The following is a 23,968-nucleotide window of genomic DNA, read 5'->3' as shown; positions in this document are numbered from 1 at the left end:
CCTGTACCAGTTTGCCCTGATAAAACTTTTAATCAGTGGAAAAATAATGTATCTGTTTGCCCCTTGGTTCTTTTCCAAACGGGATGACTTCCAGATTGATTCAGGCATCCCGCACAGCCTGAAACACCCTCGTGTGGTGTAAAGGAAGAATTGAATACCTCGCCATTGTCAAACATACGGCTGGCAGATGCCGGGGCTTGGCTTACAGCAAACAAAGGGAGAGAGACAAGCAGGCAATATATTGATAGAACTGACACTGAGGCTATGAGTGGTAGGCAGAAAAGGGAGGGGAAGTCAATATTACACAGGGTATATTTTGTATTATTGAAATCTAAGTATTTGCAATGGGCTTAGGAAGTGCAAAAACTGTGATAGTAACAGTGGTTTTCTGGGTGTATGTAAAATGGAAAATGAACACCACGGCTTGTGGTGCATTTGAAAGAAGTGGTGTTTTAAATGCAGTGATGTCTGCAGAGCTTTGTGATTATGTCTGATGGTTTGAGATGTTACATGATTCCATTGCAGTCAGGGTAAAAATGGTAATGAACAGCTTGGAAGAGTCTGAGTATATTTACATGAAATGTTGAGCAATTAGCTTCTCTCTCTGCAAATGAATCCTGCAGTTTTCTTCTCATCAGCAGCAAAGTGACCATTCAAATACACAGAAGACACAGAAGCCATTCCAATAACTTATTTGATCTCTTGCCAGCTGAAAAATTGTATTGTAAGGATTTGGAATTTATGTGGCACTGCAGACTTTGGGCTGAAAAGGATGATTTTGAAAACATTTACAGAAAGCTTTCTAGTAGTAGAAATGCAGCCTGTTTAAGAATGGGACCTGCTATCAGGGTATTCAATATGGTAAGGAGAAAAAGGCTAAGCTCCCTGTAGTACCTGATATTATTAGCTTATTTTCAGTTCCTCTAAAGCTCTTTTAAAAGTTCATTGTTCTGGATTTATATTCTGAATATGGCAGCCCACATATTAAAATTGAAATAAACCACATTTGTGTGTTTCAAGTTGGCTGACAGTGAAAATCATATGCCTCTTGGTGCTTAAATAGCATCAGCCTGATCTGCACAGCTAATCTTTTTACTATGCATTTGAAACAGAAGGGTTAAGAGGATGGGAATGGGATTTGAGCTGCTGGATTGTCTGGGCTGCCTGTGGCATTGGCTTGTGCTCTGCACCCAGGCAAAAGGGAATAACTGAGTTCTCAGTAAATCCACATAAAGCATAAATGTGACTATATAATATAATCTGTGGGGGATAATTGATAGTTTTAGTCAGGCTATCCTCATTGCTGAATGTGATTCATATGGGAATGCTCCAGGAACATGGAAAAATACAACCTACTAGTCTTGATACAGAATGAAAAAATGTTAATTATATGATGCTTCCCTGTCTGCATAGACATTCATTTTTGCAGTCACTTAAACACTTGCTTAAAGTGGAGCATTTGAATGGTCTCAAGTGACAAGACCCTATATAATTTGTGAGTTTAGTCTGTGGAAAATAAAATTGTATTATTAATGCCATTTGTTCCCTCTGGCTATCTAAATTAATGATCATGATTGCAAAATTTGGTACTAATTACAGAAGAAAATTGCAAAGTTTTGTGTAGATGGAAGGAGATTAAAGTTTTGTGGAGGCAACAGGTAATTTAATACTCTTCTTTCTTAGAAAAGGAAGGATTTTTTGGACCACAAGAAAGTTTTGCTAGTGGTTACTGCTGGCAAGTGTCTGTGTACTACCTCTGATGCTCACAGCTGAAGTCTCACCCCACAATGCTGAATGGATGCATGTTCTCCTTCCCTTACCATTCTGGTTGCCAGCTGGTGGTGTCCCACGCAGTCTAAATGTCCTTTGCAGTTTGGAGATCTAGACACCATCTTAAGCACAAGAGCCAGGGTGTGCTCATCCTGCACATCATAGCCCGGGGTGCTGAAACTACCTGTGCACAAGGGAGAAAGTCACTGCGCTGTGGTAGCACGGAAGTGCCCTGATGCTGTCACATTCTCCAGTACCATGAAAGAGTGATGGCAAATGCTCAGAGATTTTGGGGAGGCTGTGAAGACAGAAGGTTTGAGATTCCTCCTGCTTCAGCTGTAGACCCCTCTTTTCTAGCTGATCTGATGGCAGAGGACTGCTAAGACCTGCTCTCATGGTAGATGTGATTAGATTCCTTCTCCCATGTCAGAGCACACCCTCCTGTTCCTCTTCAGACTCTGTTGCCTGTCAAACACACCCCATCTTTATGTCCTTTGAGAGATGGGAAATGCAGGATGGGGCCTGGCAAGGACACCCAGCAGTACTGTGTCAGTAGTCAGCCTTAACAGTTTTGGTTCTAGACTTCAGTGCTTACATTTTCCCTGCCCAAAGGCACAAAGATGTCCCTGGGAACATACCAACCTCTGTGAAGTGGCTACCCCTGAACTGCAAGGCTTTTTCATCCTGGAAAGCTACAATTGCCACAGCCGTGGTTGCCCACTGCATTCAAGGAGTTCACAAGTGCTCTTTTCCTGGACAGCCACAAGCTGCAAAGGTGGGAGCATGAGAGAGTGAATAACATACAGTAGAACAGATATTCAAAGGAGATAAACTTGTAGGGGTAGGGACTGTTTGGAGCTCCAACATAACATAAACATAACATAAACATAAACATAACATAAACATAACATAACAAACATAGCCACTCTCTTAGTTGAAGATATAAGTTTATTTAGAAGAGAAAATGTTCATGATCTCATACACATGGCTTTGAAGAGTGTACCCTGCTGTCTCCTCCATCGGGGCAAGTGTGGTCTTAATGGGAAGGAGGAGCAGGGCTGCGGGACAATGGAATGCATGCAGAACCTACCCTCCATGTTCTTCCTCGAGTGTGAGGTCAGGAGTGCCTTGTGAAAATTTAAAATACAAATTACACCGGGTTTAAGCCTCTTCAGTATCAAAGATCTAAAAGCAAAATGTCTTTGTTGGCTTCCTTGAGAAGAAAAATGCTGACTCATGGAAGGAGATAGCTTCTAGTTGTATTCTATAAAAATATATAGTTAATGTGTATTTACAAATACATTAAGTTTATGTATACTTTAAATATACAGTTCTATCAGCAGTTTTGCTGTATATCAATTAAAGCATTCTGTGAATAATGTGCAAACTGTAATGTACCAAATGAAAAATACCTGTTTAATTAAAAAATAGTTCCTTACAGACAAAACAGAGGACTTCCAAAATACCTATCTTTGGTATTTTGTATTCAGCCTTTAGTAATTTGATAGTGAAAAATTATCTTTCAGAATTATACATGTCGTTTGTAGGGGTTTTTTTTTCACTAACATGATAGAGTAGGTCTCAGTGTTGTATTCCTGGTGATCTCTATATGCTATGGGAAGAGTATGTAAATAGTATGTTTGTACATATTTGTAAGGAGGAGTTAAGAAAACTTGCTCACAAAGCATTATCCTTCAAAGGCACGTAATAATGCAAGGGAGGAAAAGTGTATCTTAGAAGATCGATTTTGTGTATCACTGCAAATCCAGAAATTATTTTGGAGAAAATTCTTTCCACAATGTGAAAAATGCTAATCACTTGGTTTGTAAATTTTAAAAGTTTAATAATAATAGAATGGTTCTAAAAATAGTAATACAAGTAGAGTAATAAAAAATTTGAGTTAGGACAATTACAAGACAATAAAAAGCAAAGAATTACGGACTTCCGGATGCTCTCGGACACTTAAGCCCAATAAGCATACCTTGAGAACAAAGGAATAACCTTTAAAAGCAATAGCCTGTTGCATATTCATATATCTCATACATGATGCATAAATTCCTTGCAAATTAAGAATCTTTCTGGTTTTTGTCAACTTCTTCCCCTTAATCCTGGTGGTTCTATAAAGACGGAGAGAAGGTGGAAGAATGTTTGTCTTTTCCGATAAGGAGGCAGTAACTCCTTATGGGCTCTGTCACTGCCATCTTGGTGCGAAGAATTTCTTGATTATCTCACCTCTTTCTTGAGCTAGTTAAAAAGTATCTTACATAGCATAGTTTCTATTTTAACATTGCGTTATAACTTTTAACACACTACTTAAGAGAATTAATACAGCATAACTTTCTAACATTGAACATATAATATTCATTGTAATATTTGCGAAAAGCCAATCATAAAATATGCATTTTTCACAACCAACAACCAAATGCAGCGAAAGGTCAAGTGTGACTGTCAGGGAAAGGGAATTGTGGAAGAGCAGGTGGTGGGGGATTGAGCCTGTGCTATCCAGCTCCTTAAACCTTCTGCTGCCGTGTTGGCTCTTGCCAGACAGTGTATAAGTCTCTCCAGATGACACACTTACCTCACCAGGCAGCATCGTTACACCAAGGTGCTGGCCCTCGGTGTCGGGGTAGCTTCTCAGGTGCTATGGTAGAGGGAATGGATGGATTTTAAGGAACTGGTGTCCGTCTGATGTGGAACGGCTGAGGGAGCTGGGCCTGTTTGGTCTGGAGCAGCCTGAGAGCAGCCTCGTCAATGTCTATCAGTATCTGAAGAGATGGTGTCAACAGGATGGAGCCAGGCTCTGCTCGGTGGTGCCCAGCAACAGGACCAGAGGCCATGGGCAAAAACTGAGTCCCAGGAAGTTCCACCTGAACACGAGAAAGACCTTTCTTCCTGTGCAGTGACTGGGCACTAGAGCAGACTGCACGCACAGGGTGGCATACCGGAGGCATACCAGACCCGTCCGGACGCCATTCTGTGCCGTGTGCTCCGAGCTGTCCCTGCTGGAGCAGGGCGGTGGGCGAGGAGCCCTGCAGCGCCCCGCGGCCGCCCCATCCCGCCGGGATTCCATGGGTGCCGCAATCCCAGCCCACCGACCGGGGACGCAGGGCCGGGGCGGGACGCGGGGAGGTGGCCAATGGTGAGCCGCCGTGCCCCGTGACGTCACTCCGGTTACATAAGGGCGGCGGGTGCCAGCGCTGCCCTGGGGGTGCAGGCCCGGCTGCGCCTCCCATGAGGGAGCACTGGCGCGGCGGCGCTGCGGGGGCCATGGCCGACGGCAACGCCGACTGGATGGGCTCGCTACCGCCCGTGCTGCGCTCCCTGCCCCTCTCCAACCTGGCCATCCCGGGTAGGGCGGCGGGACGGGGCGTGCGGGGCCGGGGCTGCCCGGGCGGTGGTGGGGGAGTCACCTCGGCCGCGGCGTCGCGTCCGCCGTAATAAAGTGCTGAGGCTGGGGCAAGTGCTGGGGCTGAGAGGAGCCCTGACCATCGCAGCAGAGAATGGCGGGCTTAATCTCCCTTAAACACCGCTGCGAGACGCTAACCATTGGCCTGCTGCTTTCACTGCCTGTAGACAAGGTAGCTGTGACCGCTGGCGGCGTACTGCCGCTCATGTTTGCAGGTGCTTTAAGGCAGAAATCGGGTAGGAAGAAAGGCTCGGCTGCGTTAAACCAACAACTGGAGGTTTATCAAATGCAAGGTCAGCTGAGATGGGGCTCTGAGCAACCTGCTCTGCTGAGGAGTGTTCCTGCTCGTGTCTGGGGGCTTGGAACTATGGGATCTTCAGGCTCCCTCCCACCCCAGCCCATTATATGGCATGTCTTTAATAGCCTGGCTTACAGATAAGCTTATTGATGGCAACAACAATAGATGACCTCAAATTTACGAAGGCTGGCTTTCTGTCTCTAAAGGGCAAAAAAAGACTTCCTTGCAAATGTCAATAGGGAAGATTTTAGGGGTGGTTACTGTAGCTCCTTCTGATGCTGGATGTTTTCATTTTAGTGCTTTAGCTTGTCACTGGCACTTCGGATATCTGTTGTAGCATACATACAGTCTCAAGCTGTGTCTGGGAAGGTTCAGGATGGGCATTAGGAGGAGTTTCTTATCAGAAAGGGTGATGAGACTTTGGATGGGGCTGCCCAGGGAGGTGATGGAGACACTATCTCTGGAGGTCTTTAAGGAAAGACTGGATGTAGCATTCAGTGCCACGGTCCAGCTGGCAAGGTGATGTTAGTGCTTAGGTTGGGCTCTTGTAATCTCAGCGTTGTTTTCCAGTCTGATTTATTCTGATTCTGTATAGCAGACATTCAGAGATACCTCCCTAGAAAGAGAGTAACTTTTTGTGTCAGAACATAGCCACTTCTCTACATGTTCAAATGCCCTTGAAGCATGTAGAGAAAGGACTGTGCACCTCCTATGCACTTACTGCTGTGTTACCTGAATCAGAACAGTTAAAATGCCAGGTTTGAATCAAAAATGGGGCCCTTTCCAATCCTGACAGTAGCAAAAACATTTTACGTGACCCTGTTCTATTGAACAGGGAAGCAAGACAGAATGGAAATTCAGTGTTCATATAGAATTCTAATGCCAGCAGACTTTGAAACTTCTGGCAAAGAAAGGCTTCTCCGTTTTAGTGAGCTCATAAATCAACTTCTTGTTGTTGTAGCCGCTTTAAGACTGTGAAACCATGCAGAATGTTGTGATGTAGATTGCATTAGGGGCAATGCTGCTGTCACTTGCAAGCATCATGCAACCAGTGTTGCAGCAGAGAAAGCAAGTAAATGAGTGGTTGTTTCAGTAATGACATGGTGCTTTTAGAATGGGCAATGCTTCTTTTTTTAAAAGCTTGCAGTACATGTTTATTTGTGATCAAGGCTGATGTATCTCCCCACTACTTTCCTGTATATGCCTTATGCAACCTGCAAGCAGGCAAAAGTTATTTTGGGTAGAATTTTGTCATCTTTTATTACTATTATTTTAGTCCAATGATTATTTTGCCAAAGTGGGGTTTTGGTGTTGTGCTTGACAGAGCAACCTTTTTGAGAGCTGGGGGGCTGTTCCCTAGCAGTGTGCAATACAGGTGGAAGTTGAGGAATCTTTGCAGATGCTGAACAGCAATGGAGACCAGTGTTACCTTAAGAAGAGAGATGAAAGGTTGAATGAGAAGTAATTTTTTCTGTGCTTAACACCTGTGTGTGCATATGACAGGAGTGGCCTGCTTTTCTCCATCTCAGGATACATTTGTTTTCTTCCCTGGAATGATGGACTCAATTGGTTTTGATTTGGGGAGTTTGTTTGTTCCCCCCCAAACTCCTTGTCATCCTTTGTACATAGGAACAGAGATAGAGCTCCAGGAGTGGAAACCTTAAAATTTTTTTTAACTTGAAATAAAATCAGCACTCAAAATCATGAAGCTGTTGTTTTATACTTTTTGCACTTTGAAGAATTGCAGCATTTAAAGAATATTTTTTTTTTGAAGAAAAGAACAAAATTATAGTATCATGGGGCTATTTTAAAGTGATTGAATTGAGAGTGTACGCATGAAAGAAACTTCTTAGATTTAATTTATTATGTACTACTGTGAGTGGGTAACTTCCTTGTACATTGCCCGAGAGATCTTCGTAGGGTTCTCTTGCTTCATTTGTTGCAAACCTTTTACTTTCAGAGCTGCTTGTTTTCGCTGGCTTTAGAAAAGGTAGCTGTGACTTCTGGGGATCCTTTTAAAGCTACATTATTCTATGATTCCATGAACTATTAAATACTGATGTGAAACACTTTACTTGATGGTAGAGAAGGTCATTCCTCAGGCCTTAGAACCATCTGGTAGCAAGCAAATAATGTTGAAGATGTGTGTTCTTGAGGTGTATGGGCTATTTACATGATTATTTAACTCTGCTCAAAAGGAAGAGAGACTTTGAAAGAGTTAAGGCCCTTCTCCAAAGCTTGTGTGTGATCAGTTATCACATTTGGGCTTTTCTGTTACTTCTTTTGGGAAAAACTCTAGCCAAAATGCTAAACCAATATAGTCATATGCAAGGAAAAGAGATGAGGTTTCCTGTGCAATGTCATGAGAGAAGGGATCTTTTGCAATGAAAAATTGCCAAATATCAAGTAACTAAAATGTTATCAACTTCACAAGCATGCAGTATAGTCAACAAAAATAACCACCTTCAACAAGTGGTGACCTTGTGTGGAAGTCTAGAGGGTTTTGTCTTAATTATATTCCAGTAATCCTCTTTGGATGTGGGTTTAAAAATGAACCCTTAAATATTTTGATTGTGGACGTGACCCTTGGCAGGGTATTGTATAGTGATTGTTTAATTTCAGCCTGATTTACATTAAATAATTTCATGAAATCGCAACTGTAATACTTAAAATTTTCCTTCATCTTCTTTTGATCTGCATCTGCTACTTTTCTTTTTTCTCCATGTAGAAATGGAACACAAAATTGTAGAATGTTCTCACTGATCAGCTTTCAAAGTAAATCAGCTATTAAAAGAATTAGCTGGAGAGCCTAGCTGTTCCTTGCTCGTCTTTGCATCCTAATAGTTGATAGCACCATGGTATGTCCAGTTTGTACTGTTTCATTTAAACTGCTGCAGAAATTTTTAGCAAGGCAGGTATCTTGATTACCTTGGTGCTAGAGTCTGAAGTCTCTGTATCTGAAGGTATGGCACCATTTTCCTGTTTAATCAAACTCTTACATAAATACTCTTATTAGAACAGGTGAAACACTTTTTCTGTCTCAGTCTCCTCTGTGTGAGGTCATGATAAGCTTGTGCCTTTTTGTTTGAGATGGCAAGGCAGTCTAGCAGATGATCACTGCCAGCTATCAGTGTTTGTTTGAGTGTTTCATTAGTCCAGCCTCCAAGGTGCTGGATGAATGTCATGAGGAGAAGAGCAGGCAGTTGTCCTTTCTTTTGGGTCTTGGTAATAATACATTTGCTTAATCCTGTCTGGACTTTTCCAACTTTAAATATGTAAGAGCCATGATGTAACAGGTATACTTGGAGTTTTGGATCAGTCTGTATCCCTTGACTAGTTCCCAGTTCTGGTCAGGATAGCTAGCTGTGAGTTTTTCCATGCTGCTAATTTTCTTTCTTTTTCTTCCAGAGAAAACATGGATGGCTAAGGTAGGGATCCACTGCTGCTTGTAGGAGCACCCAGAAGAGTTATGGGTGCCCTTTAATAAATAAGGTAATCAAAAGTCTCTTCTGTCCCCTGCCTTTACTTCTCTTCCCCTCCAAATACAAATGAGTGTGTTTCCCAAGCTAACCTGTGGGGAAGGGTTTTGTGGTGATGATAGTTAAGAGGGAATTTTTTATTTTGAGAAGTGGTTCTTGTCAGAAAAGCTGCTTGAAACAGCTGCCCGTGGAGTTGGGCAAGCCCTAGGGTGGGTGCTGGACTGTGTGGGTGTCCCAAGGGAACACAAAAGTTAACCTGATGCGTCATGGCGCTGCAGGTGGAATGGCAGTGTGTAGAATAAATAGGTAATTGTTTTTTCACATAGTTTGGCTGAAACAAAGGCTATTAGTAAAAACTAAGCTTAGTTGGGGAGAAATTAATTTGAATCTGAACTAAGCTGTTTGATAGGAGTCACTGAAGAGAGCTAAATGATGGGAAATTTGGGAAAAGTAAAATGTTTTAATTTTGCACTTTGAAATGTGATACTAAAAAAAAAACTGTACGCCAGTGGTTTTCAAGTAGGGTGTAAAATTTCTTTTTTTTTAAATTTTGAAGTAAAGATATTTGTGTTATAGGTAAAACTTGGTATATCTAAGGCTGATATGAAACAGCAAGGAAGCTTTTGCCACCAGAAGTCAGTTTTTTAAACCACTGGTACACCTAGAACCAAATGTCACACTCAGCAGAGTGTTCTGCTGCTCTGGAGCATGCAGGCTTGGCAAGCAGCCTTTCCAGAGAGAGGTGGGACTGCTCTCTAGCTGTGGCTTCTGGTGGTGTACAGGGCCTCTTCTTTCATCTTCTAGTGGTCCCAGCTGGTGTGTTCTTGCTTCCTCAGAAAGTATGTGGACGGCTGGCCAGAATCTGAAATGCAGAGCATTTGAAATGTGGAGCCATTCCTGTCAACATCAGGTTGGACAACAGCTGAGGAGTTTCCTGTGGGGTGCTGGGTTATAGGTAGCCAGAGCTGACAAAAAAAAAAAAAAAAGGGGTTTACAGTTCCAGAAACTTTTTTTTTTTTTTAACAGAGACAATAATATTGACCTGAATATGGCCAGAACTATAATGGAGACTCAGAACAGTTGGTCAGGTGTCTTCAAGTTGACTGTTCACTGATCCCCAAGGAGAGGTGTGTCCTTCCTCTTCTGAAATAGTAAATCTTGGCTGCTCCAAACTATAGCATTGTCAAGCTGCCTAATTCCCCGCCTTTCTAGCCAACCTGTAATATAATAACTTTCCATAGTTTGTTCATGGCAGTGTCAGTATGACTAGCCCAAAACTTGCCACAGTATAGTGTGCCAGTGTTTCTGCCCTTCTCTGAGAAGTTCATCCCAAGAGCCTCAGTAAGAAGCTTCCTGATTTTGATTTAAATGATCAAAGTACTATGAAATTATCATCCCTGGGAAACAAAGCTTTACAAATACAGCTGGTAGGCAGTCTTAACAAGGAGCAGCTCTGCTAACCAAGCCCATGGTTCAGCTTAAAGGAGGACAGAAGGCATGGAGAGGTGTTTCCTGTGTTGATAACCTGCTGTAAGTGACCGAATTGGTGCAGTAGTGTGACTGTCCTCATGTGCCTTGTGCCTGGTTCATGAGGAACACCTGGAGGTGGTGGGGCCCTGAGCATCTTCTGTACAGGATGCCATCTTCCCATCCACCAACTGGCCAACTCTGCTGTCCTGACAGTGCGACTGTTCCCCAAAAGCCCCATGAGCTGCTTGACTTGGAGTTGGCTAAGTACAGCCAAAACAATTCTGAAAAGAAACAGCAGCAAGCACTGTCCAGTTGAGAGCTGGCCACTAGGATTGGGTGTTTTTTCCTCTTTGTCTGCCTGACCCTGAGGTGAGCTGCTGAATTTGCTAATGCTGTGATTTTCTTGTTTATTTGTTCATGGGCTGGTGTGGGCTGTGGCCGTGCATGCTGAGAGGAGTGGTGGTGGCCTTGAGGCTGCATCCTCCTCCCAAACAGTATTCCTTTGGCATTCTCATTAAAAGGATCATTACATCATCTGAACTGGCCATCTGTTGGGTTGAAGCTTAAAGGGAAGAAATACAAGATTTATGTTCTGACTCACAAAGCTTTATTTTCCTTCTCAATTTAGTTTGCATCTACCAATGAATGAGGTAGTAGCCACTAGAAGAAGGTATCTGCATAAGTATAGTGATGTTGAGTATGATTTGTAAATGCAGAATTTTCTGAAAAGACAAGTTATTTTATTACCTTGTTAGGCTATTGTAACAGCAACTCTCAAATATTTTTAGAGAGGCTAATAAACTGTCTGGACTGTTACACTGGTGAGAACGTTTGATGGAAGTTGTTCCACTGTTCTTAAGTAACCAAGTATTCTTTTTGTATGTCCCTCTGTGAGGAACTGGTCTGGCAGATACTGTGTCTGTGCAGGAGTTCCCCTGAAAAGCCAGTCTTAGGGCTTCTCTTTTTAAAGAACTTCTGTCACCTGTTTAGCCAAAACCAAATTACTCTTGAAATGCTGCAAAATTTTCTTCAGACAGTATACGAAGGTCCTAATTAATTTGTTTTTTTCCTGGAAAAATTTTCTTCTTGTTACTTACTAAAATCTATACCCTTGAGGGGGACTTAAGTGTGTCTGGTAAAGCGTCTTCAGCTTGACTGTTCACTCATCTCCAAGGAGAGATGTAATTGGTAAATGATTGCAGAACATGCCAAAGTTTTACTTCCAATGGAGAAAGCTAGTTGTAATGGTGATATAAACAGTTGTTGCTCTCCTTCCATGTTGTGAAAGTCTGTTTGCTTGCTTTTCCAACAAAGATGCTAAAAGAGGGAAAACTAAAAATTTCTCTATGGCTTTCTCAGAAGAGAATGGACCCTTGGTCCACTCAGTTCTGAGTGGTCACAAAAGAGGAGTTTAGGACTCTAAGCTGAAGGATTTTTTCCTTTTTGAGCATGTGGATCCAGTCAGGCTTTGAAATGGTAGAGATGTGCTGTGTCTTTCTTGCATTCCAATTGCAGACAGCTGAGATTGTTGATAAATGAGAAATCATTGCTAAATGACCTTAACCTTCAATGGCAATAAGTCCAACCAGTGCCAAAAGGATTTCTTCTGGCTGGAAAGAAAAGCAAACTATACTCTGTGACATTGTGTCTGACAGTTGTAGGTTGTCTTTAAGCTCTTGCATCCCATTGCACTGCCTGAAAGGGGCATGGGGGAAAATCAGGGTAGTTCTTGGATAGAGAGAGGGAGTTTTCCTAAGAGGATTTGGTCTGTACTAGGATTTGTCTTTCTTGATGGGACTGCATTAAGAATATCTGAAGGATTCTTGTAAGATTCTTCAAATATCATCTCTATAGTTTTAGATAATTGATTATCAGTAGGATGTTTCTTATTTCTGCCTCATCTCCTTTTGCTGGACAAGTTAGTATGAACTATTTGATTTGCTTTTCATGAGTGATGAACTTTTAAGATGTTAATCTTCTAATAAGAAAATCTGGATTATTAATGACCTGAATCCTGAGTACTTCTAGACTTTGAGAGGCATTTTTGCTTATCCTGTTTTTCCCTCAGTTTTGGCACGCACAGGACATCTGGTTTAAAAGAACATCAGTGGGATAGCCTTGACTCGATAGCACTTGCATCCTGTGTTTTTGGAACTTGGTTACTGTTCTTCTGCCCATCTTGGCTGTGTAATGCCTGCTGTGCTGTGTCATGTGCAGTGGTTTGTAATGTGTGGGGAATGTACTTTGTCTAGTAAGCAAAGCTTGTGCTAAGAAGTTTTAGCGTCACTACAGCTCGGATGATTGTTTGGTCATAAGTGACCTTGTAATGCTTTTAAGGGATGGGTATGTTTTTTTGACCTTGCTTTTTAACTTCATGTTCAGCTAAACATTTGTTTCTTGTAATTTTTGTCCTGTTAGTTTCTGTTCTTGTAAAGATCAATCTAACTTATTCAGATCTGTTTAAGCTTACTCACAGCACACTTGTCTGCCCTTGTGCTTTCATTTATTGTTTCTTTGTTGGCCACATGTTTGCAGAAAGTGTCTTGAGCTCCTGACTAGTCCACAGCCTTGGAACCAGGAGACTTGCAGTATGCTGAGACATGCATAAGTTTTTGTCTTGTTTTTGAGTGATTGGTAGTGCACAGGTAATGTTCTATGTTGGAAGATCTCTGCACTTTACATGCTGTACAATCATACTTTTAATGTTCCATGAAGGTAAATTTACAAGGAGTTGATGTGATGCTAATGCCCGTCCCTCTGCTGCAACTTTATTTGCAGGAAGTATTATGTGGAAACAAAAGATATTACCAAATGGTATGGAATCATATAATATGATGAGTTGGAAAGGACCCACAGGATCATCAAGTCCAACTGCTGGCCCTGCACAGTACACCACCCCAAGAGTCGTACCCTGTGCCTGACAGTATTGTCCAAACACTCTTTGAACTTGGACAGGCTTGGTGCTGTGACCACTTCCCTATTCCAGTGTTCAGCCACCATATGGGTGAAGGACCTTTTCCCAAGATCCAGTATAAGCCTCCCGACTCAGCTTTGTGCTGTTTCCCGAGTCCTGTCACTGGTCATGAGAGTGAGCAGATACAGCTGGTATTTGTTGACATCGGAGTCTTGATAACATTCTGTAGATGAGTGTCATTTGTTTCAGTTCCACCATGGGTTATTTTGACAATCTGTGAGTAAGTAGCATGACAAATGAACACACTGGGAAGTTAGATTTTACTGCAGATGTGATGATAGTAGGCTGCTGTCTAACAATTAGCACAAGGGCTTCAACAATAATTCACCCTGAACAGTGAAATACAAACTATTTAACATATAAATTGAATTGAAAAGTAAGGTGCTTAACGTAAAATTAACTTGAAGAATTAATATAAGCAGAAAAAAAAAGTGTAAAGATATGAATGAAATTTAATCCACAGTTGCAATTACTGGGATAAAGTTAAGAGGTCTTTCCATTATTTTAAGTCTGCCATCTGGAAAATGCCTATATAATATTATTCTAGCTATAACACAGCTTTTGATAGTTAAATATCTGGGCATTTGATGGCATGTGACTTCTTTCCTTGAAGCTGCCAGTCTTCATCAGATGAAAGAAATGAAACTGAAATAAAGCTGCCAGCTGATTAGCAGTCCCCTAATTTTTGTCTTTGAATGTGCAATCTCTTTCATGATTAAATTTAATGCTTGCTGCTTCCTGCTGCTTCACCCAGTTGGAAGCAATTGGCAAATCATCATCTCTTCATTGTATTTCCTGTGCCTGACTTGGTTTTGGGAAGGGCTGAGCACCAGTCTGATGCCATGTCACTAGAGCAGCTCAGTAAGGTTTGCTGTCTGAAGACTAATCTGGTTTTGTGTACAGTAATTCCATGTTCTGCACTTGCAGGAATGTGTTTTTGAGGCGATTCAGGCTGGGCTTCTGGCCTCTCCTTACCTAAAGGACAATGAAGATAAATTTTCTTGGCTCTTCTCTGCCTTTTGACTTCTCCATGGGTGAAACCTGGTTTTGTTAGTTGCTTTGTCCACAACCAGTAGCTTTAAGAATAGCTTTACTGAATAGGGCATTATTTATATTTAAGTTGTTAATTATCATGTGAAATGTCTTGCTTCAGTAATTCTTGAGATTGCTTTTATCCCAAGAAAAGTACTCAGCATAATTTGCAGCAATGCACATTATTTATTTGGTGGGGAACAACAGATGGTGAGGGATTTTATACACATGGAAAAAACTGTACAGTGTGTGTTGCTATGGGAGTTTTATGGTTCTTGCTCTGTCCAGGAACTGCCAGCCTTGCTGCTGTTGCTGGGCAGTGTCCAAGTACCTTCACACGTCCTTATGTAAGACATGAATTGAGAATCTGCTTAGCAAGCTCTTACACTGAGCTCCTGACAAAATGGGGCTGGTCTGCTCCATTCTTGCCATGTGGGCTCTGCCCTTTGCCTTTGAAGTTTTACAGATTTGGGTTGGTTTAGGTTATGCTTTTTCGAAAAGAAATTGTGTTGTATCACATGTATCAGCAACCAGCTTGGCTCCTTCCATAGCAACAGAATGGCAAGACTTTTTATGACTTTAGGGATAGAGCAAAGGAGAGCAGGGAATATTTTGACATCATGATGATATCAGCTTAGCATGTACTTAGCATCACAGCTAAGCTATATTAAAAGGCAGTGCCTGAGCTGGTAGTATATCACAGTGATCTTAAATTAAAGAAGGGCCTGGTGGATGATGTGGGTCTTTACCTTGCTGTTACCCCCACAGACCCACAAGTATCTAGTGCTGTTGCTGCAGGGTTTCAGTTTGGGTTTTTTTCCCCTCTAACCAGAGTCAAAACATTGTGGGTCCAGGTTTGGCCTAGTTATTGTTGACTGGCCTTTTAAAATGACCTTTTTAAAATGACTGAAGACACAAATGAACTTGTGCTGTCTTTCCAGCCTCAATATTGATCATAGAATGAGCGACAGAATTGGTGATGCTCCCCTGCCCTCCTTAGAAGGTGATATGCTACCAACAGTGAAAAGGAGGATATATTTTGCAAATGCTCCAACTCATGTTCTACTTGATTATATCTAGGTATATGTGTTGACTTCGATGTAGGAGGAAAGCTCCACTTCCTAGGCTTTTAGCAGAGCCATGGGGCAGGAGTTAATAAGATCTTCTCTAACTATAGAAGCATGTCACACATAGTTCAGTTTCCTGTTAAGGAGTGCAGTTTTTAAAGTACGTGTTAAAAATTTGCAATGTGGTGACTTGTTCAGGTTTTTTGTGGATTGTTTTTTTTTCTTTTTTTGATACTGCTTTCTAGTGCTAGGCTATAAATAGGGTTTGGTTTGTGATAGTGCAGGGAGAAAATTTGCTCTTTGTATCCTTAAAAGTGCCTTGTAAGTGGCAAACTGCAAAGGGAAGACTTTTGTAGCTGTAAAGTGAATTATCAGAATTAGGAAAATAAGTTGGTTTTTGGTTCAGATTTACTTAGATGAGGTGACAACAATTTATTAGTGGCAAGATAAAATTCTCATTCCTTTGTAAGTCAGATTTATCAGTCTGAGGAAGCATGATGGTGTGAGTGACTCCTATAGGTCTCAAGGATGCTGCACTGTCTTGGTTAATATGAAACTATTTCTTATGTCATTATTCTGTGATGTTAAACAGTCTTCTACAGTGACCTAAACAGAAGAAAAAATAAAAATTGATAGAATTAAGAACTAGGAAAAAAAAAAACAAACAAAAAACACAACAAAATGAACAATTTCTTTGTGCAGAGCTACTAATTCCAGGGCAGAAGGCAAGCCCCTTGTGATTAAAGTCTACTTTCCAAATACTGTAGAAGCTAGAATGATTCATTCTGCTGTACAGGGAGGTAGATGAAACTCCAATATCTGTAAATTACTGTTTGAAGCATCACATGACTTCTGAAATGTCTTCACTAGATGTCTGCTCCTGGATTTTGTTTGGGGTTGCATGTTTGGAGGCGGGGAAAAAAAATCTAGGTGTTGCTCCACAACTGGCAGCCACTTTGTGATGTAGTTTACTGGGACAGGTACTAAAAAGTTGATTAAGATGGCATCTTTGGCACTTCTCACTTCTGTCTAGAAGACTGAACAAGCCATAACAGAGACCCACTTGTACAAACACTGTGAAGAAGTCATGAAGAATTAGTCAGAATTAGTTTTAGTGTTCATTTGTAAAGCTTGAAAACAAACCTTCACACTACCTGTGCACTGATTTTGAACTAGTTAAAATCCATGGAAACAGAGTGCATTTAAGGTTATTGAGAAGTGATGTTTAGTCTGTGCACAGTCTGTTCTTTCATCTGGATTAAAAATGCCAAGATAATTCAATTAAGATCATAATCTTGTTTGGATCTCTGATCTTGCGTCACAAAAAATGCATCAGTGTTCAAGTGAGCACTGGTACACAAAAGGTACACAAATAAAGGAGGCTGTGAATGCCTCAAATGTTATCTTAAGGTTGAATATGACAGATTGGGATTTCAAAGAGTTGCAGACTGAGGTAGAGGATGAAATTCAAGAAAAGCATAGTCCTAGATGCCATGGTGCTGTGTCACTGTACCCTGGGGCAGCTGGAAAATGAGCTGCTTGGGTGAAGATGCTGTCTCTGCACTTCAGCAAGTGGGTCCACAGGTAGCAGGTGGGGTTTGGCTTAATGGGCAAACTCTCTTCTCCTGTCCTGAAGACAAAGGATAGTGAGGGCTGTTATAGCTTCTAATAATGTTTTTGCTGGCTGGAGCTTCACAAGGAAGGTGAGCCTGGAGCAGCTACAGCTTCTTGGCTAGATTGCTGGTGCCTGCTGCAAACGATCACAAATCCTTGGTAAACCCCAGTCTGTGGTGGATCAGCTTCTGCCAGTCTTTGCTTTATGCTCTCTGGTACAGTGCAGACCAAGATACACTGCCTTTTCACTCTTTGTTCTGTTACTGACTTTGCTAAGGTAGGGATATTTCATTGACTCTGAAACTTTTTTTTGGAGATTTGTTACTTCTCAGTTTTTTTCCTATTTACTACTGAATTTTCAATTTGAGGTTTTTCTAATAAGCAAAAAATTTATATTGGAGTTGCAGTTTCTCTGCCAAGGTACAGATTGTGTTACAGGAGCTTCTTTGGATGTGCATTATTTTGGTAGGTACTGATGATTTTGATTGTTGGTTGTACTTTTTTGATGAATTTTCTGTTCACCATGCCTTTGGTCACTCAGAAGCATGCCAGGTAAAAGACATGTTCATGTTCATGAATTTGTTGATCATGAGCTTGGTATCTATCCACATTGTAACTGGTCGTGTGTTGAATTGTTCCACCTCTAAGTCCAGCCAGTCATTGCCCACTGTTCAAGCTACTGATAATTTATCTGCCATCTCAGGGCTAAAGTGAGATGTGCTGATAAGGTATGTGCAGATCCCTCAGTCCATTACGTGAATAAAGAGACCTGTTCCAAGACATTTGGTGTATAAGGTTACAGCTGGATATACCAAGTAGAACTGAAGTCTCAGATTTTTAAAATTAATCTGGAGTCTCATCCTAGATCACTCATATACCAGGCTCTGGGAAAGCTTTGGGGGTTGATTTGTAGTTTGTGAAGGAAGGAATGAAGGAAGGTTAGAAGGAGGTTTCCCTTTACCACAAATGTTTGTTTTGTGGTGTTCAGAGAACATTGAAATTGGGAGCTCATGCAAGAAAGCAGTTCAAACTGAGAACCTTATGCTTAACTCTTGTTATACTGTCAAGGAAAAGTAAGGTGTAAAGGACAGTCTGAAAGATTCACACATGAGCAAAATGCTTCTGCACCCCTGTCACACATGTAGGACTTTGTTCAGTTTTCAGGGCACATGTGTTATGGGATAGTCACTTTTTTTTAAATTAATTTTTCTTGGCTTTTTTTCCTAGGATCACATGATTCTTTCAGCTACTGGGTTGATGAGAAATCTCCTGTGGGACCAGACCAAGCAACAGCCATCAAACATTTGGCCAGAATTTCCTTGGTTAGAAAGATCATGAAGAAATGGTCAGTGACTCAAAATTTGACTTTCAAAGAGCAGTTGGAAGGCGGGATCCGCTACTTTGATCTTCGTGTATCTTCCAAACCTGGGGAAATAGGACAAGAGATTTACTTCATACATGGCTTGTTTGGCATCAAAGTATGGGATGGCCTGAAGGAGATTAATAGTTTTCTTGAGCAGCACCCCAAGGAAGTAATCTTCTTGGATTTCAATCATTTCTATGCCATGGATGACAGCCATCACCACTTCTTGATTAACAGGATCCGCTCAGCATTTGAATCCAAACTTTGTTGTGTAGAATGTGTAGAATATGTGACGTTACTGTACATGTGGAAGAAGAAACACCAGGTAGGGAAAGGATGTTTAATGTTTTTCAAACCCAAGATGTTAAGATTTTAAAGAGACAAGCCTGGTGTAGCTCCTACTCACATATATTGGACCAAAGATGCTGCTGATGGTCAGGTTAAAGCCCAGTAGGGCCTCCTCTATGTGGTGTGCACGTTTGCCTCCATTTATATATAGCTGTGTATACCCTCATCCATGGTGTGGCCAGTCTGTCCTGCTCCCAAGCACATTTGTTAAATAATTAAACTATGGTGTTCTTGGAGCCTTGTGCTCCTTACAAAGGGTTTTCTCTTGTGGAAGGGCATGTAATGCAGACAGGTGTTGGTGAGGATTTGGTTAACTGTTGTCTTTCTGGCCAGTGTGAAGCATATAAGATTTAGCATGACTAAGGTTTGGACTGAATTTCTTACCTCCTTTGCAGCCATCCAGATCTGCAGAGATGAGGTTAATGCCTCTTCTCCCTGGTAACTGCTCCCATAGGTACACAAAAACTGAGAACAGGAATGGGTTTCAGCAGCAGCACATAATTCTTAAACTGGAAATGAGGCTTTGAGGAATTGTTCTGAACTAGTGCTGTCAGTGTTAAGCTTCAAGATGAATCTTGTGTAAGTGTGGGTGTTTGTAAAAAACATTGCCTCTTTGTGCTGTAGAGAAGCACCTTACAAGGTAAAAAATATTTACTTTGGATTTGACAGTTTTGCTGACAGCAGGACTGGCTTTGGTTTCTCATGCAGCAAGTGTGAGCACAATGCCAGTATGTCAGTCATGTGCCAATCAGTCCAGCAAGCTTTGCCCTCTTAGAAGGAGGTATTCAGAAGATGGCAAGACTGTTAAAATCTTTAACTTCAAGTACAGATACAGTATTTTCTGGCATTAAGAAGTTGCAATGCTTTTAAGCTGAGCTCTTTAAATGACAGAGGCAACTTTGTCATTTTAAACTGATGACCCATAAAGCCTGAAGCAATCCTGTCCTCAAAGCTGAACAAAATTACCTCCATCTCCTTTGGCAGTAGTGCAGCAAATATACTGACACTCATGACTCAAGAGCAACTTTTTTGCTTGGTCCTCTTCACTGCTATGCTAGCTGCAACAGCCTGTTCAAATAAAAATACAGTAATTGTGATCTTTTTGTTTTGGTTTGTGGTGGTTTTTTTTGGGGGGGGGGTTTTTGTTTGTTTGTTTTTTGGTTTTTGTTTGTTTGTGGTGGTTTTTTTTTTTTTTTTTTTTTGTTCTCTTAGGTTCTCATATTTTACCATCACCCTTTGTATCACGAATATCCCTTCCTGTGGCCGGGTAATAAAATGCCAGCACCATGGGCTAATACAACTAATGTGCACAAATTGCTGCAGTTCCTGGAGACCACACTTGGGGAACGAAGTCGTTATGGGACTTTCCATGTATCTCAAGCAATTCTCACACCTCGAGTGAAAACGATTGCACAGCATCTAATTCGTGGTCTGAAGAACACACTTGTTCATAGGTAAGGACTAATCTTGATTGTCTCCGTTCTTTATTTAACATGTCTCATATTGAAAGAGCAAGAAAGAAACTAGGAAATGTTTGCTTAGGGTTGCTGAAAGGCTGCAGTTTTGCTCAGTACTGTTGTTCATGAGAGATATTTGCAATCATTAAAAATAAAGAATTAATGCAAATAATAAAGCAACAGGCTATATATATGTTTCCTGGTAATTGGAGCTTTTTCTGAATATGATATGATTTCATAAAATGTAGGATGGATGTGTTGCTTCAAACCAATAATTCATTTCAAACTGGTTGAAGTTGGATTTGGGAGGGCAGGGGTGTTAAAAAAGCTTGTGCCACAGAGGAAAATTGTTAATTTCTGGACTTAGTGTTGCATTTGTCCATACAAATGTCTCAGTAATTTCAGTAACAGCCAGAGATGTATGACGTAGGGCAGTATTTTAAGGAGGCCGGGGGGAGGTTTTCCAAAAATAAGATTCACCATTTGACATTTTTAATACTACTGACCATTGTACAATTAATTTTCCTATGAGTAAGGTCACTGTAAGAGGGTTTTGCTTTGATTAGCACAAGAGTGCCAGTGATTTTTTTTAATAGCATTAACAGCATGACCAGGGTAGTTCCATATGACTTATTTTATAGAATTATTACCTGGTAGCCAGTTTGCTAAAAATTACCATAACTGTAAAAGTCTTCTTGGATATTAGGAAGAAATCTTTACTGTGAGAGTGGTGAGGCGCTGGTACAGGTTGCTTAGAGAAGTTGTGGATGCCTCATTCCCTGGAAGTGTTGAAGGCCACGTTGGGTTGGGCGCTGAGCAACCTGGTCTAGTGGAAAGTATCCCTGCAAACGGCAGGGGCTGTTGGAATGCGATGATATTTAAGGTCCTTTCCAACTCAGGCCATTCAGTGATGCTGTGAATAAGAAAACCGCAGGTTAGGTATAAATCTCGGCATTCTCAGTCCCGTTGCAGTTTAGAGGCGTTAGTCTGGCCCAATCCCGGTTGCCCCCGCTGCTGTTGGGTTCGGTGTCGGGGCCGCGCTCGGCACCAGGTGGCGCTGGGGGCCCGCGAGCGCCGGGCCCTGCGCGGCATCCGCTCCAGGGCCGGGCGGAATTCCCGGGCCAAAACTACCGAAGGATCGTTGCGTTTCGTGGAATGGGCGAGCAGCTCTATTTCGAGGGACTCCTGGCACAGATCTGTGCTCTAAGCCACTGTTAGCGGGAAGCCTGCCTTCACTCCATCCCTTTCCTTCATCCTTACCATTTGTTTGCAACAAGACCGAAAGTTGCAGATAGATGCTGATGTTTGCATAAGCATGGTTACTTTTGTGCATTTGCACAAGCTAGCTGATATGCAAATCTGTCCATGCAGTTTTATGTAGATGCCTGCCTTCTTGCTTGGAAATTTTGCCCTGGATTTAAATATTTAAATGTACTCAGCTCTTGCTAAAGGAGACTTGCAATAAGTCACACTTAGCTGGCTGAAGTCTGGTGTGTCCCTTGGCAGTAATTATGCCTTCATTCATAATTCTTGATAAGTTTTTTTTATTGTCCTGATGCAGCAGGAGTGAAGTGTTTTTAAGTTTTTTGGGTTTGCTTTTTTCTCTTCATCACCCTGTCAGCTAATTTGCTAGCCTACCATCTTCTCAAATAATGTATACATGTTACAGCACTAATCTAAATAAGGCTAACATATTTAGCCATTTTGTCTAACTACTGAAAAGCGTGGTGTTTCTTGTTGGAGTGCAAGAAAGCTGGTGCAGACTCCTGACTTGCACTGTTGTCCAAGAAATACTTGAAATTTCTCTTCATGGTAGAATTTCTAACTTGATTTATCTCAGTTCCTGACCCACCTCTCCTTTATCCAGTTATAGTGATGTATAGCAGGATGTTCAACCCCTATGGAGCGGACAGCTTAATTCTAGGTTTGGTTTCCCTGACCCCATTGCTCTGAGTGGGTCTGGAGGCTGGAGAGAGTTTGGGAGAAATGCAATGTGCTGCCTCCAACAACTTTTTCCTGCCCACCCTGAGGCAGAGAACGGGAAGGGAGCATCTTGGGCCATGTATAACCTTGCTTTGTGTTACACTGGTCTGCTGTGAAATTGAGCGTTTGACTTAATGTGTACTTGGGTGAAAACAAACCACGGTGGAGAAAATTGTAGTGCAGTGCTAAATCCTGAAGCACAGACTACCCAGTGACTATAGAGGGGTTTTGTCTGCCCACTAGTTGGGATTGATGACTGACTAATATGTCTGTTTGATAGCCAATGACCACGTGCTGGGTTAAGCACTCATTAGCCAGTTGCATTTAGGGTGACAGCCCTGATCACAAATATGAGATAATATATTTTGTAAACAGCATATTGGGTTTGAAATGAGTAGAGTATGTATAGAAAAGTGCCTCCTTTAAAGAGTTTAATTTTCTTTATTTCAATTTCTTTAGGAACCTGCCCATGATTTTGAATTGGGTGAAAGCACAGAAGCCTGGTGTTATGGGTGTTAACATAATTACATCAGACTTCGTGGAGCTGGTTGATTTTGCTGCGACAGTTATTGCATTGAACGACCTTCTTTTGGAAGAGGACGAATTTACAACTTAAATCCTGATTGCTGTGTTCCACATGTGCTCCTTAGTGGACATCTTTGAACTATGCTTAATGTTTTACTTGTCAAGTGAAACCTATTGTAATCTATGACAAAAAGTTTCCTTTAGGAAATGTGGTTAAGCATCACGTACAGCCAGGTCCCTTCTCCTGGAGTCTGTGGACCTGAGTGAGCCAAGTGCTGTGTGCATGCTGCTGTGTCCGTCTGTCTGTCTGTGTGTGCTCTGTTTGGCTGAGCTGTGCACACAACTGCTGCTGACAGGGGCTGGCCTCTGGAGCAGATGTACCCCATTGTGGCACACATCTCCCTGGTGACCACACTCCCAGTGCCCCTGTGTGTGCATCCTGGCCCCTTCCCATGGCCAGGGCTCACTCCAGGGATCACTGCTGATCCCATGGCAGTGTGACCAGGATGGTCTGCTGGCATTGTTCTTGGGCCACCTCTGGCATAGCTGGGCTTGGCTGGAGGCTGCTGCTCTGTTCATTATGCTGTTTTAGACACTACCTCTGACTTACTTTAAGAGACAATACTGCTGTTATTCAGGGGGAAGCTGTTAACACTGTGTTAAATATCCAAACTGTCCTTTGGGCCTGAGAGGTGAAGGCTTGGCACAATTTTTCTTCCTGACCTCTCTATTTTCCTTTATTACTTAAATAAATTAGTTGCAACTGTGCTTAAGTATATTTCTTTTCGCATTAATTTGAAGAATATTTCAGTCTTCAGATTTTGAGGATTATAACTCAAGTGTGAATTCCTGTTTCCTGTGACATATAGGAAACATTAATTTTCCTGAATTCCTGGGAAACTTAGGAAACTACAGCTCTTGGGTTTTTTTAGTCCATCAAATTTTCTTTGGGGAAGTCTGTTACCCAGGCAGCCCTTCTCTGGAAGGAGGTGGGCCAAGTGGGGGTTTGCTTGATATTCAGAGAACTGGAGCTGACATGGACTGCTCAAAGCCCAAATATTGGATCACTGTGATTTGTAATGGGACAGTGAATTCTGCAGTCAGACCTGAAAACTGTGCTTTTAGATAGAGAGCCACATCTTTTAAGGGAGAAATTTTTCAAGCCTTCAGCTGCTTGTGACA

At 41.7% G+C, this 23,968-nt stretch overlaps 1 protein-coding gene across 3 annotated transcripts; it reads left to right on the top strand.

The window, feature by feature from the left end:
* The first annotated feature begins 4,964 nt into the window (after positions 1-4,964).
* On the top strand, positions 4,965-23,559 carry PLCXD2 (phosphatidylinositol specific phospholipase C X domain containing 2). 3 transcript variants are annotated; one of them, XM_068180812.1, is made up of 4 exons: positions 4,965-5,119; positions 18,338-18,798; positions 20,034-20,275; positions 22,721-23,559. In XM_068180812.1, exons 1-4 carry the CDS (start codon positions 5,002-5,004, stop codon positions 22,875-22,877), a joined length of 978 nt encoding a protein of 325 aa, XP_068036913.1. In that variant the 5' UTR covers positions 4,965-5,001; the 3' UTR covers positions 22,878-23,559. The 3 variants fall into 3 exon arrangements, with proteins under 3 accessions (XP_068036913.1, XP_068036916.1, XP_068036914.1); XM_068180815.1 differs by lacking the exon at positions 4,965-5,119 and adding an exon at positions 14,225-14,258; XM_068180813.1 differs by lacking the exon at positions 4,965-5,119 and adding an exon at positions 14,320-14,431.
* Positions 23,560-23,968: the final 409 nt, after the last annotated feature.

The sequence above is a fragment of the Anomalospiza imberbis genome, chromosome 2 (genome assembly GCF_031753505.1).
Source record: "Anomalospiza imberbis isolate Cuckoo-Finch-1a 21T00152 chromosome 2, ASM3175350v1, whole genome shotgun sequence".
Taxonomy (NCBI): Eukaryota; Metazoa; Chordata; class Aves; order Passeriformes; family Viduidae; genus Anomalospiza; species Anomalospiza imberbis.
The sequence above is the reverse complement of the archived record's forward strand: the minus strand, read 5'-3'. Positions and strand labels throughout refer to the sequence as shown.